Below are 17205 nucleotides of genomic sequence, written 5' to 3' on the forward strand. Positions count from 1 at the left end.
CAACTTTACAGTGTTTTAACGTACAGTAATAACTCAACAAAGCTCACAGGATATACGTTTATGCTGTAGTCTTTCAGTAACCTGCCCCCCCCCCCTGCTCTTAGTGCTCTAGATTCAGCATTTAAACCACATCACATCTTCATTATGTAATCCATAATGCAGCCATCAGAGCATATACATCATTATTATAGCCTCAGGTTCCTATGCAAGTTAGCTTAAGTGCGCAACAAAACAGTTTGGGTTTTACTTTAAATGCTGACAGCGTCATAAAAAGGTGCAGTTTTGATTTCATCTGGCGTCCTTCATCCCTTCCTGTAGCTCACTGCCTTAAAGCTTTCCCATAAAAAAACCTGGTGAACAAACGTGAAATGTTTACAGTCACGGCTCACAGACACACCAAGGAGTATACATGGCATACAAAAACGATTGTTAAGCATGGAGGTAGAGAATGTTGTTCTCACACTGAAAACACTGATCCCCTGAAGGTGAAGTTTATGTGAAACTTCACTTAGGACTGAAAATTGATTAAGATGCTAGTTAATAAGAAAGCTGGCAAATCAAAGACCTGACTAAATAGATAAAGAAACATAACACATGCGGATCCTTCCACGCTATCATCTGACCATTTATTTGCTGCTTCTGCCGATAAGATAACAGAGTTTTAGTAAAACTAACCATTTGATAGTTTTTTTTGTTACAGTCTCTTTGAGGACTATAAAAATATTTTTTTAAGCCAAATGAATCTGTGTTTAATTTCATCTTGACACAAAGCAGCCATTCAGGAGCTTTGTTTAAACAAAATATAGTCTAAAGTTACAGCTAAATTACGATTTAAAACGGGGAAATATCTTATTAAAGGAAAACAAAACAAGACTAAGAATCTGAGTAAGAATTCAAGAAGTACTGAAGTTTAATGTCTGGCCCTACATACGGCACGGGAGGTCACTGAACGGTTTTCTGAAAATGAAAAAGATGTGAATCATTCACTATGGCCTCCACAGTCACCAGATGTTAGTCTACCTCAACACATTTGAGAGATTTTGGACCAGACAGCGCTCTCCACCACCATCATCATCAAAACGCCAAATGAGGGAATATCTTTGGAGCAATGATCGCTAGTAGAGTTTCACAGATATTTTGAGCGGCGTGGCGTGGTTTGCATTGAATTGCTGGTTTTCTATTGCATCAAGGACTAAATCACAGTCAGTTCACTTTGTACTGCAGGTGAGCAACAGCTCCCAATTCAGCTGTGAGAATGACACAGAGATGGCCCTCAGTGACAGGAACTGAGATTAAGAATATGTTACAAAGGTCATGGTAGTGTTTTATATTGGAGTAGTTTATTCTTGAAGTCTTGTTTGTGAAACACAGAAGGAATACGCAAATAGAGATACAACTGTGGCAACTACGCATGAAACTATTAGTCCATTAATCAATTAGTTGATCAACAGACAAATTGTTGTACATGTGTACATGTGTAGTACAATTGTTGTACAAGATGTATAATGACAATAAAAGGCATTCTATTCTATTCTATAATTGGCAGCTATTCTAATAAGCCAGTGATCCTTACTGTTTCCCCTGTTTTACAGCATTGTAAACCCATTCTGTTTTGGTTTGAACTGTAAAGAGAAACATTAAAAAAACAGGATCTTAGGCATTTTTCAGTTTTGTGACATTTAGTAAACAAAACGTTCACTCCATTAATTGAGAAAATAATTGATTATTCAATAATGAAAATAATCATTAGTTGCAGACATAGTGAGAACTACACCCCCCTCTTTTACTAGAACAAAATAAAAATGTTAAGCTCTGCAACTGTCAAACGTCAGCTAAAGAGTGATGACATTTCCTGTGAAGCCTTCACAAAGATGTGCAGGCCCCCTTGTTGACTCAGTCATGACTTCGTCTTGGTTAACAGGTTCCTGACTGTGAATTAAATGGTAATCCACTCAGAATGAACTGAGCCACACGGACTTCAGTTAGCCCTCTGGCCAATCTCTCGTCTCTTCTAGGAAAACAAACTGGTTAAATACTCAGCTGCTCTCCTTCAGCTCATCTGGACCCATGTCAAACTGGCTGCAAAGTACATAAACTCACATCAGACAGTGAACTTCATTACCCAGCGGCAGCAATGCAGCGTTATAAACAACTGTGGTTACACAAACTCTCACACTGTTACCTGCCTTAACACCGGCTATTTTCCTAGTTCGTGCCACACGTCCGGCGATACACTGAGCGTGAGAGCTACAATGATGCAAAGGCGTGTGAATTAATTTAACACACATCAAGGTTCGCTATACTCCCACATTAAGAGGAAACCATCAAGCGCTTTGTTCGTGTTCAACTGTGTGAACGTTTCGAAAAATTACCCGACAGAAAAGTTAAAGACAGAGAGCAAGAACTAGACTTCCTGAATTAAGATAGCGGAATGTGTGTGTGTGTGTGAGAGAGGGAGGCTGCAGATTGCACGTATACACACATGCACAAAAAACACACTCACCGCTCGAAGTCTGGGACACGGCAGACACAGCAGTCTGACCCATAATCAGCTTCTCCCCGGCCGGACCGGTGCCCCCCCCCCAAACCCACGATCAGGGCCTTCTATCACCGCATAAATCCCGCCCGCCGCCGCCGCCGAATGCGATCATTAAAAAAAAAAAAAAAAAAAAAAAGTTTCAGACCATGATGGCTGAGTCGCTGGAAACTTGCTTCACTGACTGACTGGATCGCTACTACGTCGTAACTTCCCCTCCCACCGCCACCTCCTCCATCTCCTCCTCCACCTCCTGTGAGCAGCTGAAGAATGCCTCTCATTCCTCTATGCAGATTAGAGGCGCTGCTGCGGTTAAAGGGTGAAGGGGTCCGACACCTTTAAACCAACACCGGGCCGAGATAACAGCGCAGTTGGGTAAGCAAGGGCTGCCAGAGCGGGAGAGTTTAAAAACGGTGAAAACATACTGTGAAGAAAACAGTTCTGATGGATGTTGTAGAGTCTCATAGATAAATTAACAGTAACAAGTAAGTAATAACGTGATATTTTTATGCACTAAGATTAAACCAGTGGTTCCCAACCATTTGGCCTGTGAGCACTTACAAAAAAAAACAAAAAAAACAAACTGTGTGTTTGGGGCCTTTGCCATGTTTCAGATGTGATTTCCCCTAAAACCGTTTCATATGGTTAAAGCAAAGATTATAAAATAGTTTAGCTAATGCAAATATATTTTAATATCAGAACTCTTCTCTCCTCTTTCTGCTCCTATCAATCATCTTACGACCCCTAAAATTGATCTCATTTCTTTTAATGGAGTATTTTTACATTGTTGTATTACTTTTACTTATGGAAAGGGTTTGAGTACTTCCTCCATCACTGTAAGTTAATTTCTAAAAGCTTTTTAAAGAGGGAAAATATGCTAGTGTATTGGAAACCAGAGATCATACAGCCTGTGGTAGAGACCTGCTCATGTCTGGACTTCACAGAGATCCACAAATAGACCCCACTCTTGATCTGTTGGAGCAGGGAGAGATAAGAACGGATGGTGGGATGATGGCTGTCAGGGTAAGAGGTATGGTATGATGCAGTGCTGACGCAATTCAAAGTCCATTATTTTCATTACTGATTCATCTTCTGGTTATTTTCTGAATTAATCATTCGGTCTTTAAATTTCTGTAATTTTCAGCAAATTATCTCTAAATAATCTTAAAGTACCAGTATGAAAGTAAGAAAGAGGAAACTCTTAGTCTTAGTTTCAGTGTCACTGCGTCTAAATGTTGGTTTGTAGACATCCCACCAGGACAATGATACAAAAACATATGGTGTGGAAGTGAAACATTTAAAGATATCTGTGGGCTAAGGCTTGGGATTCAGAAAAAAAACCCCCAGTATGACACAATATATTTAGCTCAGAGTCCATAATGAATAAATGATTTTAGGGTCTGGACAGTGTCTGTGGCTGCAGAGGACAGTCAGTACAGTAAGCTCCAGCTCATAGGTGATTTAGTTTGTGAAAAGGAGATGACAGTGAATCCTGAACCCGGCTTTGAGTGGGTCGAATCAGGGCGCAATCTGACAGGGTTTGTTAGCACGGTCATTAAACGCTTAGATAATAGGACACAGAAATAATATCTGTTTAATATTAGACACACTAGTGTCTAACATGACTGACGTCACTTCTCACGTACGACTGTGGCAAATCAAGCCAAACACTCCTCCCTCTAGTTGAGGGAGTCAACTAGAGTGTAATGTAGTGTGTGTGTGTGTGTGTGTGTGTGTGTGTGTGTGAGAGAGAGAGAGAGAGAGAAGGAGGGGGAGCCTTATCTGTCATCACTGTCAACAGAGTGTCAGCTGAAACCGTGCAGAACCCAGCCTGACAGAACATACACACACACACACACACACACACACACACACACACACACACACACACACACACACACACAGCGATTCCAAGCTAAGACTGCCATCTAGTGTCAACTACATAACTCATATTACTGCTCTTTGTTTACTGGGGAGACTGCAGACGATTTGTCATTACCCAGTTCTTGTTCATAATTATTCTATTTTTTTTATTCTTAGTTTTTGCTTCTCCACACCAGTGCCCCATAAGTCATCACACGCTGAGAAGCCACCAATAGTCGTATCATGTCTATAATCATTACAGCACATTCTTACTATTGGTTGCTGCATTAGGAAAAATAAAGCTAGGAGCAAACTCTAAACAAAACTGATATGGCATGTTCAGACAGGAAAAATGGGGTGAGCAAAATGAAGCAGGGCCTTTGACTCCTGCAGCAGTGAGTGTAGACTGAAGTTTTATGCAGTCTTATTCGCCACCTTTTCATGCAGACTCATCTGCAATCAGTCAACAATATCGTATGAGTGGCTGCATCTGTGTGTGTGTGTGTGTGTTTTGTTTATTTTTTTAATTTACATGCACACTTTGCCTGTGGCTGATTTAAATTTTGTTATCCCAGGGTGATTTGCAAGGTCCTACACCTGACACTGACATAATTAAACATGAATATCTTGAGTATATGTCATTTACTTGAATCTCTACATTTGAAAGCAGTTTGAGAGCCTTTGCTGAGACTCAAAATCCAACTTGGTTTGTGGAATACGATTCACATTATACAGTACACATTCATACCTGGGAGCTGCCAAGAGATCCTCAGTCTTTGGGGACTGTCGTTAGTGAATAAAATGGAAGTAGATAAACTGAGGCAGGAAGGAAGTCCATTAAGAGGTGAAAGGATAAAGACAGAAGAATGGAAGTACTTAGTAAAGTTAACAGAGGAAAGTGGCAGTGTTAACATTGACAGAGAGGTAATGTCATTAACTTGCTGTATCAGCAGAGCATGTTGAATATGTTGGAGGCTGTACATGTGTTAAAGAGACAATAAGGACAGTGGAAAATCTGTTGTGATGGCACAGAAAAACTAACTATATTGTTAACTATATTCTAACCCTATAATGTTGGTTCCATCCATTAGCTATACCGTCTGTCCTTTGAGGGTCGCAGGGGAGCTGGAGCCAAATAACTTGCAATAACATCTAGGTTTTAGTGTAGATTAGACTGATGCCTTTATGTAAGTCTATGCAAGAATACAACATCTAAAATGGAGATCTTTGGGAATATCCTCAAGGTCAAGAGGATATTCCATAGAGTACAGGAATTTGTTTGTAAAAGTGACACTTTTCGGGAACCGGGTCCAATTTATCCTGTCACTAACTAACTGAGGGTGCCTGACCTTTCCACTGACCGGAAAAACAAAAGGAAAGACAGGAGAGGAGGAGGAGGAGGAGGAGAGGGGCCAGAAGAAAGGAAAGGAATCATCAAATATTAAGTAGTAGCCTCAGCGGAACAAGGGGGTAATAATTGTTTAAGTGCTTCTTTTTGGAGCCTTTCTCTCCTCCCCTTGACTTATTTATTAAACTCAGTTTCTGACAGGGTACAGTCTCATAATATTGCCATAGCCAAAGTACAGGGAAGCTATGTGCATGTGTGTTCATCATTTGGCCAAATGTGCTAACATGATTTTGTGCATCCATGACTGTCTTGAAAAGGAAGGAGCACTTTCGTTAGAAGCTGCTGATCTCACAGTCGTATACGGTTGCACAGTTCCCTTACAAGCAATAATCGAAACTGGTTTAAGTGTGAAAAGTTAGACCTGTGGCTTCTAGCGCATGTTATAGAGCAGCTAACCTTTTCAAGAGCCAGGGACCGGACATCTCGGTATCAAGATCATGATTCAGACCACAAACTGTCATAACAGTCAAGTGTGACTCAGCAAGGAACAGGCTCAGTTACACAAGCAAACCAAGCTCGGCCGAGAGGAACTGTACTTAAATGGTCTCAGTGCACCAGCAGTGCAATCTCATTACAGTACTCTGGAAGATAACTTGTCCAAATCATTGTCTGTCAAATACGTATGATTCACAAAACATGCAGTATATTTCATTTCATTGTTGGGACTGTAAGTGTCCTTTAAAATGCACTGACCATGCTGTCGGTGTGAGTGTGAGGGTTCCTTATCTTTAGCATGAATATTAAAGCTCCTGAAAACATCTTTTCTCCATCAGCTTCTTACTGTAGTCGTTTTCATCTAAAGTTAATGGGAGTAGTAGTAGTGGTAGAGTTTTTGAGTGGTGCTTCTTACCTAAAGAACTGAACTTTGACTGTTGCCTATTTAGTCATAAATATTTGATGTGATAGATCAAGACTTGTGTAAGTTTTCTGGAGTCCTATAGTGCAGTTTCACCCCAAAATTACTTTTGCTCTCAATAGCTCCGACTCATTTTTGCAGTGTAGCCACCAAATATAAATCAATGACTAACATTTAACACTCACCTGTGTGGGCATGAAGCTCCTTTGAGAATACACTGTAATTCTTGTGGCTTTGGCTGCTGATAATGATCTAAAATTGTACCTTAATATTTAATAATTTGGTGCCTGCACATGACCCAGCTCCACACAGTGAAAGAAAACCTGTATAAAGTCCAGTCTAACCAATGTTCAATCATTTCTCCTTAGAAACACAAGTTGATCCCTTCTCTCCACTTTCATAACCCAATACATTCCTAATAAGGGGAAATTTACCTTATAATATTAACAGCTGTCTTTTGTTGTATTGATACAGTGGTGGTTACTGTCATTTCTCTTCCTCTTCCCATCTGCCAGCCAACTCGCCTGAAACCTGATCTCCTGTTTGTTGTATTCTGTTTGGCGCGACCCATAAGCCGCCATGATTGCTAAAATGTTGCTTGTATAAATCAATAGTTGACATCCTGCCAGACGGGCAGCCTGAGAGCTTGAGAGAAAGCGTTCTTGAGAGACAGACAGAGAAAGAGACAGGGACAGAAAAAGCTGGAGGAAAGATTGATATTCTAAATAGCCACAGAAAAAAAGGCCACAGTGGCAGAAAATGTAATAGCAACTCAAGATTACAAACACAAAGAAGACTGTGCTGTAGAAGTGTGTGATATGGGGCCACATGAGGACAGTGAAGGGGGAGAATAAACAAATAGCAGCCAGCATTTATTTCAGCACCTTTGTATTCTAACTATATAAAACCATATCTGCACAGATTTAATGGAGAGCCACTGTCAGTTGGAAAAAAAAAAACAGCTGTCCTAAGCATGACAGCCATGTTTGCTCAGATGTGTCGTGTCGCTGTTAGTCAGGATATTATTGCTCTTATCGAGACTCAGCATGATTTGTTTTAAACACGTCTGCAGCTGGTTAATGATGGTTGCTTTGGCCAATGTCCAGCTACCTTTCACTGATACACTGAGTTCTGTTTTGAAAGTGGCAACCTTACAGAGGTGCAGATTTACCAGGCAGATAAAAGAATACATTTTCTCAACTAAGATGACTATTTCTAGAAATTAATTAATTCAGTGAATCACTGCCACAACATAAAGATATTTACCTGCATATTCATCTGTACAAGTAGATCCATCTGCCACGCTGAAAGTATGTTGTAGGGCAAGTCTCACATCAAAATAAATGAGTGTGTGTGGGAGAGATAAACAAGCATATCTCACAAAGACAGTAGCAAACTGACAAAGTATTTGTCATTTCAGCACAACTGGACTTAGGAATAACCCGCTCTAAGAAGGTAATTTCACTTACCCTGAGTGCACAGATGGATGTGCAACAACGGAAGAGCCATACTCATGACAAATTCAGTCATTGTCTCCATATTGTGCCAACCGCAATGTGCAATGCGCAAATCTGGTAAACCTACACTGACACACACATCATATAACATGTACATGCATGGTCCACACTCACAGGTACTGCTTTGCATTGCAAAATGCTGTTTTACAAATTCACAACAGCAGAAATTTGTTGTGTACCTATTTAGTACCCGGTCCACATTTCTGTCAACACAGACAAATACACAAAGGAGCACGGATTAAAGTGGATTTATTGCAGCTGGAGTCCAAAAATCATCTATGCCCTAAATTTCTGGCTTTCTTTATTAACACGTGGCAACAGATGCTTTTTGCCTGTTAAACACTCTGATATGTTGTGACAACCTCTGCAAACAGTAATTAAACTATATTAGATAACATGGGCCCAATATAGCCTGCCTGCCTCCTCTAGCTGAGAGTGACACCAACCAATGCAACAACATATCATTGTCATTTAGTCCAATATATCCAAGAAGGCTACCAGCCAAGCCTACCTGGAATTACTGATCTTAATAAGTTTTCTTTTTTCTATACAAATATTAACTATTAAGTTACTGCAATTACTGTGGATGTGGCTTTGTCTTAGCCATGAAAGAAACTCTGTTATAATGCAACTGCGGGCAGACCTACAAAACCAATAATTGCTTTTAAAGTTAAGCACACAATCATCATTGCTTCATAAGCATTGCCAAATAATCTTTTAATGAACGTGTCATCAGCAAAACTGGTCCTCACAGCGCACCAGAAGCCTGGTTAAGTGAAGATCTTGCCAACCTTAATGTTATTAAGTGTTCTACTACCAGCATTAGCATCTTATTAATATTGCACACAGTGTAGTTGTTAATGTCTTTAAAGTAGTGTTCCTGTACGTAATGCATGATTGTGTGTTGTTGTCATTGACATACTTATTTTAGATTATGAAACCAGGCAAAGGACTACTAGAAAAACCAGCTCCAGGTCTGCATTTCTCTGACAGATACTGTGACATCCACCCAGCCAAACAATGGTCAGATGCTCTTGTTGCAAAACAATCAAAGGCACCAATACTGAGTCATAAGAATATTTAAATGCAGTATGACCTCCTTTTTAATTTGTTGAACTGAGTGGTCTTTACAAAGCTAACTTCAAACTAAACACAGACACTGCAGACGGTCCCGTTCATAACTCAGCTAATGTAGGTGAAAGATTTACACTTTGCATGTGAAGCAGCCACTGGCTAACAGGTGACGTCCAAAGCTACATATAAGAACAGCATGCGAAGAGATGAAGTGGCGGAAAGATTCTCTCTGTGTGACTAACATGCCTTCTGTTACACTAACACAGACACAGAAAGTCAGTGAAGCACTGGACAAGACATACACAAGGAAAGAAAAGCGTATTACATGAGGAGGAAACTCACCATCATGTTCCATGATTTGACCCAGGGAATATTATCAGCAGTGTGAATTGATCCTTGCCTCTTCCCGACACACCACCTCTCTTCCTCCCTCCCTCCCCCACTGACTCCCCTTCCTCTCTTTCTCACTGTCTTCCTTCTTCTCCTCCTATTCTTTCCCCCTCCCTCTCTCCGGCTATCTACTTCCCTCTTTCATCACTCTGCCCTGCCTCTTTCCTTCAGTCTCTCTCCACTGTCTGCTACTCTTTCGCCCCTCCTTCCTCCCTCCCTCCCTCCCTCCCCTCGCTCCAATAAAGAGCATTAAAAGTTAATGTTTGTTTCCATCTCTGTTCCTCCTTCTCCCTCCCAATCTGTGTCTCCCTCCCAATCTGTGTCTCCCTCCCAATCTGTGTCTCGTCCATCTCCATCTCCCTGCCTGTCAGGGTTTTCCTTCTTCCTCTGGCTACTGAGTCGTCTGGCTCCAGTCTCACCCATTTTTTTCACTCTCCCTCTTGTGTTAAGGTCCCACAGTGACGTAGGAAATAAAGAGAGGAAAGGAAAAAGAGGAAAGGAAAGGATAGGAGAGCAGGATGCAGATGAGGAGCATGCTGAGGATGAATGGATAGAGAAAGTGATTTATTCAATGTGATCAACAACATCACAATGTTAAGTTTGTTTATTTCATCTCATTCTAAGTAGTTTTTCAGCTGACAATTATTTTCATTATCAATTAATCTCTTTGTAATATTTTATATTACCATAACTGTTCAGTACTAACACACTAATAGTGTGAAGCAATTATTAAGATTTTCAAGGGCGCCACAGTGACTGTACCATGATAATAACAATGCAGATCATAAACACAACATCAGTAATAATCACAACGCTAAATGAATCAATACACATAAAGTCTGAGATAGACAGAAGCAGAGATAGCGAGGAATCAAAGATACAGACATAGAATGCAAGAAGGTCTAAGAGTCAGACAGATGATGGTTATCTATTCCTTTTTTCTGTCACACACACTTAATGTCCTTCAAGTGTAGTGAAGAGCCACTCAACACAGTAAATATGTCATCTGTATGCCGGTGAAGGGCTGATGCTGAATGTGGCAGCTTGTTGTATAGTACCAGGCGCAGCATTATTGGTATTGCACGTCCTCTTTCAAATAAACACACATGCTGCTGTATTTCTGTGTGTGTGTATCTGTGATCAAGCACAGTTGATTTCTAATTTCCTGTTCTTTATAAAACTTATCGCTTTTGATACTAAAGATCCACCTGTGAAAAGAACAACTGGAGCAGGAGCTTATAAATACACTAATGGACTGAAAATGAGAGACATGCATTCGAGTGTGTGTGTGTATAAGCCAGTGTAAACACGAGTAAAATGAACTGAGGACAGACATATTGTCCACACAACCATTAGGTTATTGACTACATAAGAGCAGCTACTATTATGCCATACAGCATAGTGCTCTTTCACTCTCTTGTCAGTCTATTTTATTGCACTATATACGTTTTAGTTTTCCTGTTTCATTCGTATTCTCTTTCTTTTCCTCCCTTTTTGCTCCTTCTCCTTTTTTTAATCGCTAAGGTCTCTCTGTTCCACTCCTGTTTCTAATTAACCACACACACCTAAGTGCTTATTAAATTTCCATAACGCACACACGTACACTTACTGTATGTACACAGCATTATTAGAGGCTGTCCGGAGTGATGTTAACATCCTGTTCATTTGCTGTTGGGGCGTTTCAACAAATATTAATAAAGTTAAAGGCTTAGTGAGTAACCACACAGAGTTACTCATAGACAGATGGAAGAGAAAGCGAGACTTTGACTTGATGCAGTCCAATGAAACAGGTCACAACGTGCGAGAAGAAAAACAACTGGCTCATCAACTCCAACAACACCCACCCACACACACACACAGTCTCACACAAAAGATACCAAGTAGAATGGGCCAGTACCTCACAAGGTCAATTGGTATTTAAAAAGACATGCAGTCTCACCCTCTTTTCCCACCATTAAATGTGAGAACAACACATGCAATTCACCTAAAAACAGGCAATCGCATTCAACACTGAGAGTGTGAGCACAAGAGACAGAAAGAGTTGTGAGTTTATAAAAGCATTAAAGGATACATCAGTTCAGGAGGACTGAAGGGATTCTAGAGAACAAAAATGCCTTGTGCATTAACTACCAAGACTACACAGCTGTGTCATCATGCAACCACTTTAATTATTGGATTATGATCACCAGTTTATGATATAATGTGGTATCAAATACCAGCATAATCCTTTGATGTCACATATTCAAAATGAGATAGCAGCAGGCCAACAATTCCACCAAATTAAACAACAAAATGCGTTTGTATTTGCCATTTAGAAAAACACAAAGATGCATTTTCCTGTTGGATACCTCCATCCGCAGGATGACATCAGTCGTCTGTGCCTTCTCAAACCGTTACACATCACTGTTGAAAACTAAATGTGTTTTACGATCTAGCAGATTTGTGGTTAAGGTTCGGTTAGGCACATCATTGTCATGGTGACAATAAAAACGAAACGGTTAATGTCGAAGACCAGCATTAACTGTCAGTGGGAAACCAAGTCCAATGTTTTGTTGATCCATCCATCCACCCTGACCACCTGCCACTGCAGACATTCTGTCTCTATGACAACGTCACCTGACTTGCTCGTGAAGGACAAGAGTCTAAATTACAATGTCTGCTACAGGGTTTTGCCACTTGAATGTAAAAGTGATGAGACTTTTTTGGGGATACTGTTGTTTTGTCTGAGGACGACAGTCTCACAGCAGGGTGTTAAATGAATTCAAGGGTTTATGGTCGTTATGTAAAACATGAATGAAACAGAAATGTGATTATGAACCTAAAACAAGGTTGTTTTTAGTCACCCTAGAGACATGGCTCTAGGGATGGCAATCCAGTAGGCCCACCACTTTGGTTCTGATTGAAATATCTCAAAAGCTCTTAGATATATTGACACAAAAATGTGTGTATGTTGGTGATCCGATGCCCTAGCTTGTCGAATGTCTCTGCAACTACTTATGACAAGAAGAATATGCAAACAGTTCGAACTACAACTCCATTATAAATAGGACCTTTAATTTCTGAAGAAAACCTTAACCATAACATTTTGGGCATGTCGGTGGATGTTACAGCAGCTACAGCCGTGTCTGAGGATAGATTGTGTGTGGGCAGTGAAGGGGGAGGGCTGTTCTCTGCATTACAGCACATTTAACAAGTACTTATTGCAGACTAAAAGGGTATATAATCAATGTTATTTTGAGGAGCATACCCACAAGGAGCAGAGCGCACCAGCAAGCTAACACTCCTCTGTTGTCCTCTTCTTTTCTTCTGCCTTTCCATCTGCCTTCTCACCCTCCTTAATCATCCTGTCCTTGCATCCCTTTTTTTTGCCTCCTCTCCCCTCTTTGCTGTTTTCATAATTTTCCCTTGTCCCCATCAAACTGTCTCCTTTACTTTCCACTCTTTGACTCTCTTCCCTCTCTCCCCTTTTGTCCTTTATTGTTTTCTTTTGTCTTAATATATCTACTTCTTGGCCTTCTCCTCTCATGTTCACTCTTTATCTCTTCCTCCCTTTTATCCCCCTCTTCTCTTTTTTTCCCTGCCTGTGTAATTACAAGAGCGATACAGTGCCCATCTGGAGGACAACATGCTATTTACAATGGACAGCAAATACCATCTCAGCCTACACATTATTTCAAACAGATTTTTTGGCATACATATACACATACACAAATGCATGTGTGAGTGCACAATTTCATATGCAGACGTGTGTTAAAATTAGTTATTTTTCAAGTTTTGATGACAAATTCATCTTTGATTTTAAAATGTTTAAGGAGAAATATCCTCCTTTACAAACATTTATGTCAGAAGTCCTGATGTCTTATTGATATTCACAGCACTTTGCCACGTAATTTGGCAGAGATGAGTTTACAATTTTCAAACAAGCAAGAACTGCTTTTAAAAGCAACCGATTAACATAAAGTTCCATATATAGTTAGTAGCACAGAGATTACTGCTGCCACAAGTGGGCTCATTAGCTTCAGTAAATGCTTTATCTTTCCAGTAGATCAAAGTGAAGCGATCCTCCATAACCCTGAAAAGGATGAAGTGGACATAAAAAAAGAATAAATAATTGAAGTGGGGGTGGATTATTAGTGCTCATCAAATAATTCTGAGAATTCACTTTTACCTAAAATGGCCTCCTTTTTGTATTTATTTATGCTTCCTGTTGACTTGCATGTTCCCAGCTCTGTGGGGTTGCATTTCCTTTTTAGTCCAATGTTTTCTTAGATTTTGTTAAAAAAAAAAAAAAAAAAAAAAAGTTTCCTTTACATGAAAAAGACATCCCTCCCCTTAGGCATTATTTCTGGTAATATTCCCCACAGGGCCATTTTTATTATAAGAGATTTTTGTATAAGAGAAATTTCTCATCAGCAGGGTCAAATACACCACTGCAAGTTTTAAAACACAAGAGTGATGTAATTCTAAAAAAAGAAAAAAAAACAGAGAAATGCTGTTTGTTATTGTTTAAATTTAGAAATTCAAGTCAGATCTTACCTACATTTCAGATCAATTTCAGACTTACTTGTGAAGCTTGAAACTATAATGTCATCTTTTGTGTGAGTTGCCATTTTTATGCACTTTGTTTTCCAGGATCTCTGTAAGAAGGTAGATTAGCTCCCTCTGTTGACTGATTTACAAACTGTTCAGTTTACACAGTATCACAACACAACACAGAGAAAGTCTTATAGGGATCTTTTATGAATTTAGTTCAGTTGTGAAATAAAAAATCATAGTCTTAGTCCATGCTACATATAAATATGATAAAAAAAAAAAAAAACAGACAGTGAGGACTGTATATAAGTGGATTGTATATGAACATGGATATGAAATATCTAACAATCAGATCTAGTGTTTCGTTTTCAGACTAATTCAAGGAGTCAAATTACTTCTGGGCAGTTTAGACATGAAGTTCAAAATTCAGACTGGCAGGACACATAAACAACTTTGGACGTCTAATTTTCTAACGGCTCCACTCCACGATCATTTCCTGTAATTACAACTTGACCATAAACACAGAACACTTCCTGTGGCAACTTAGCACAAGAAAAATAGCTGCAACTTCAAATATAAATGCTATTGTAACGTTATAAGAATTTAAGCTGCAGAACACAGCAGACCTTGTGGAAAAGCAGAATATAAATGCCTGCAGTTTATGTCAGGTGTAGGCGTGTAATTCAAGTGGAGAGCACCGCTGCAGGGTGAGATCTCTGCTAAAAGCCTTAAGACGGCTGATAGGAAGTGGTTCTAACCACTGAAACAGTGTATAAGCCTGTCAGGCCTCAACAGACACTGGCTTCAGGCAGCAAAACTATGAAACTGACATTTAAGTAAGACACTGAGGACAGAAGGCTGGTTAACACCATGACCGATGTCATGAATAGGTTTCATCGTCTCACCTTGGGCCTTTTGTTTCACTGTTTTACAACTTTCTCACTCCTAACCTGGAGAAAACACCTATAATATCGAAGTGTAAACTAATTTACACACATTGATGTTAACTGAATATAACCATAAAACAGTGAATGAATGACTGGTGCAAGTGAATATTATTAAAGGCACTTTTGGCAGCATTTTTAACTTTTTAACAAACTTGTTGTGGATTTGTTTGGTGTGTTTCTTTGTCTTCATGTTGTACTTTTTGCCAAGCAGTTGGATCTTTCAATTACTGGGCGTATTTAACCTAAAATCACTTGTAAATTGTAAATATTTATACAATTACTTATTGTTTTACGATAAACTTCAGACTAGCTTTTTAGTTGATCAGTTGAAGGAAAAAGCTCATTACAGCCACTGTACAAGAACAAATGATCAAAATGTTCACCTTTTTAAATATAGTAAGACTTGATAAAGAAGAACAAAAAAATAAAGTGTTTGCTTATTTATGGTATCCAGAGACACACAGAGAGAAAGTAAGGGAGGTTTTTTTGTGTAGGAGAGCAGGAAGCCACTGTTGCTTTATTAGTCATATGGAGGTGCTGTCTTGCCAGAAACAACCGGTGTAACTTGCAACACCAAAAGAAAAGAGAACCAATTCTTGCTGGGCATGAAAGACAGAGGCAATAACTGCCTGTCAAAACCTGGCAGGCACTTATTTTGAATGTATATAACAGCAGTACTGAGTTAAATTTAGTTAAGTTTCTTCACTCAACCCCAAGATCCAGTGATGGGGTTTCAATTACTAATTTTTCAGCAATTCCAAGTTGTAAATGCAAGTTTTTTTTTTGGTAAAACTGGGGGGCTGTCCTACCTGAGCGGGCTCCCCGGAGCCTGCACAGAACTCTTGCCCGGAATCCGGAGGTGTCACTGTGAGAGCGGAGCCTGGGGAGAGGCCACGGCAGAGGAAAATGCCTCATCTCCGAGTGGGTATCCCCCTCCTCTTCCATGATCGCCTCTTCTGTGAGCCCGCCAGGACAGAGGTAGCAGATTCAGTGACGAGACTAAAAGAAACCTCATATGAACCTCATCAACATCATTCAGCCCGCCCGCCCCTCTTCCTCTGCTCAAACTTTTCCTCTGACCGCGTGTGTGTTTCTGAGTTTGTCAACGCCCATCTCCTCGGAAAGGCAGGTTATCTATATATACATATACATATGTATATAATGATCTTTAAAATAAGATCTGACTACAAAGGGAATGATTATGAAAGGTAAAGGTAGCTACATGCCAATTACCTGGTTGTTGAAGGTCTTTTTCTTTTTTTCAGTTTCCAAGTTTGAGTGCAGGCGAAATGTCACACTGCCTAATGCACTGTAGGATACTTGCATTAAAATACATATAACCTATTTATTAACAGCCTAATAATTCGTATCTTAAGTTAGTCCAGGCTGCATAAATTTGCATCGCATTGTCCTTTGCTGCGATTTCTGTTTTGTTTGCACGAAAATGCATATCTTTAATATGTCTCTAATATATCCAGGGTCTCTGATGCGGGTATTATAAATAGTGTCAATGAATTATCTTCAGGAAGTGAGAACGTCTTCAGATGTTCCCAAACAACAACAACAAAAAAACAAAACAAAACAAAACATTTATTAAAGAATTTGAATGCAAGGCAGGTGGCCGAGACATTTTTCTAGACAATTCCAAATCTTGAAATAAAATGAAGAAAAAAAAGGTTACCTGTCGTGAAAATAGGAACCACAATCACATTAAAATAAAATAAAAATCTGTAGCTCCCGTTTGCTTGGAATCAATGACCATAAATATTCTGTAATGTTATGGACAGGGGGCAGTCCAAAGTGCACAATAAGGTAATAGCGTTTTCTAGAAGGAAGTTTTTCTTTTGTTTTTTGTGTTTTGTTTGTTTGTTTTTTTTTAATCAACGACAAAATAAATGTTACGCAATAACAAACTGTCATGGTAACGTCATGGAAAACAGGCTTGTTAAACGTTAGATGTCGCTAAATCACCGCTCTGGTTTTATCTACTCCGATTTCCATCCATGTCGACACCCAATTCTTGTCTCATACTGTACACCTAGAGCTGATTTAAACAAAACACGAGGTCTCACTCTGATCTC

General features: G+C 39.6%; 1 protein-coding gene across 4 annotated transcripts in view; it reads right to left on the reverse strand.

The window, feature by feature from the left end:
- phactr2 (phosphatase and actin regulator 2) overlaps positions 1-16147 on the reverse strand; it is a 36550-nt gene extending 20403 nt beyond the window's left edge. The window contains exon 1 of one of the 4 annotated variants that reach the window (XM_041049538.1): positions 15934-16147. In XM_041049538.1, coding sequence (XP_040905472.1) covers positions 15934-16069 — 136 coding nt within the window. In that variant the 5' untranslated portion in view covers positions 16070-16147. Of the gene's footprint in view, positions 1-2503; positions 2687-9596; positions 9684-15933 lie in introns of those variants that run through there. The other 3 variants (XM_041049542.1, XM_041049541.1, XM_041049540.1) reach the window with 3 other exon arrangements.
- Positions 16148-17205: the final 1058 nt, after the last annotated feature.

Source organism: Toxotes jaculatrix, chromosome 11, assembly GCF_017976425.1.
Source record: "Toxotes jaculatrix isolate fToxJac2 chromosome 11, fToxJac2.pri, whole genome shotgun sequence".
In the NCBI taxonomy this organism is placed as follows: domain Eukaryota; kingdom Metazoa; phylum Chordata; class Actinopteri; family Toxotidae; genus Toxotes; species Toxotes jaculatrix.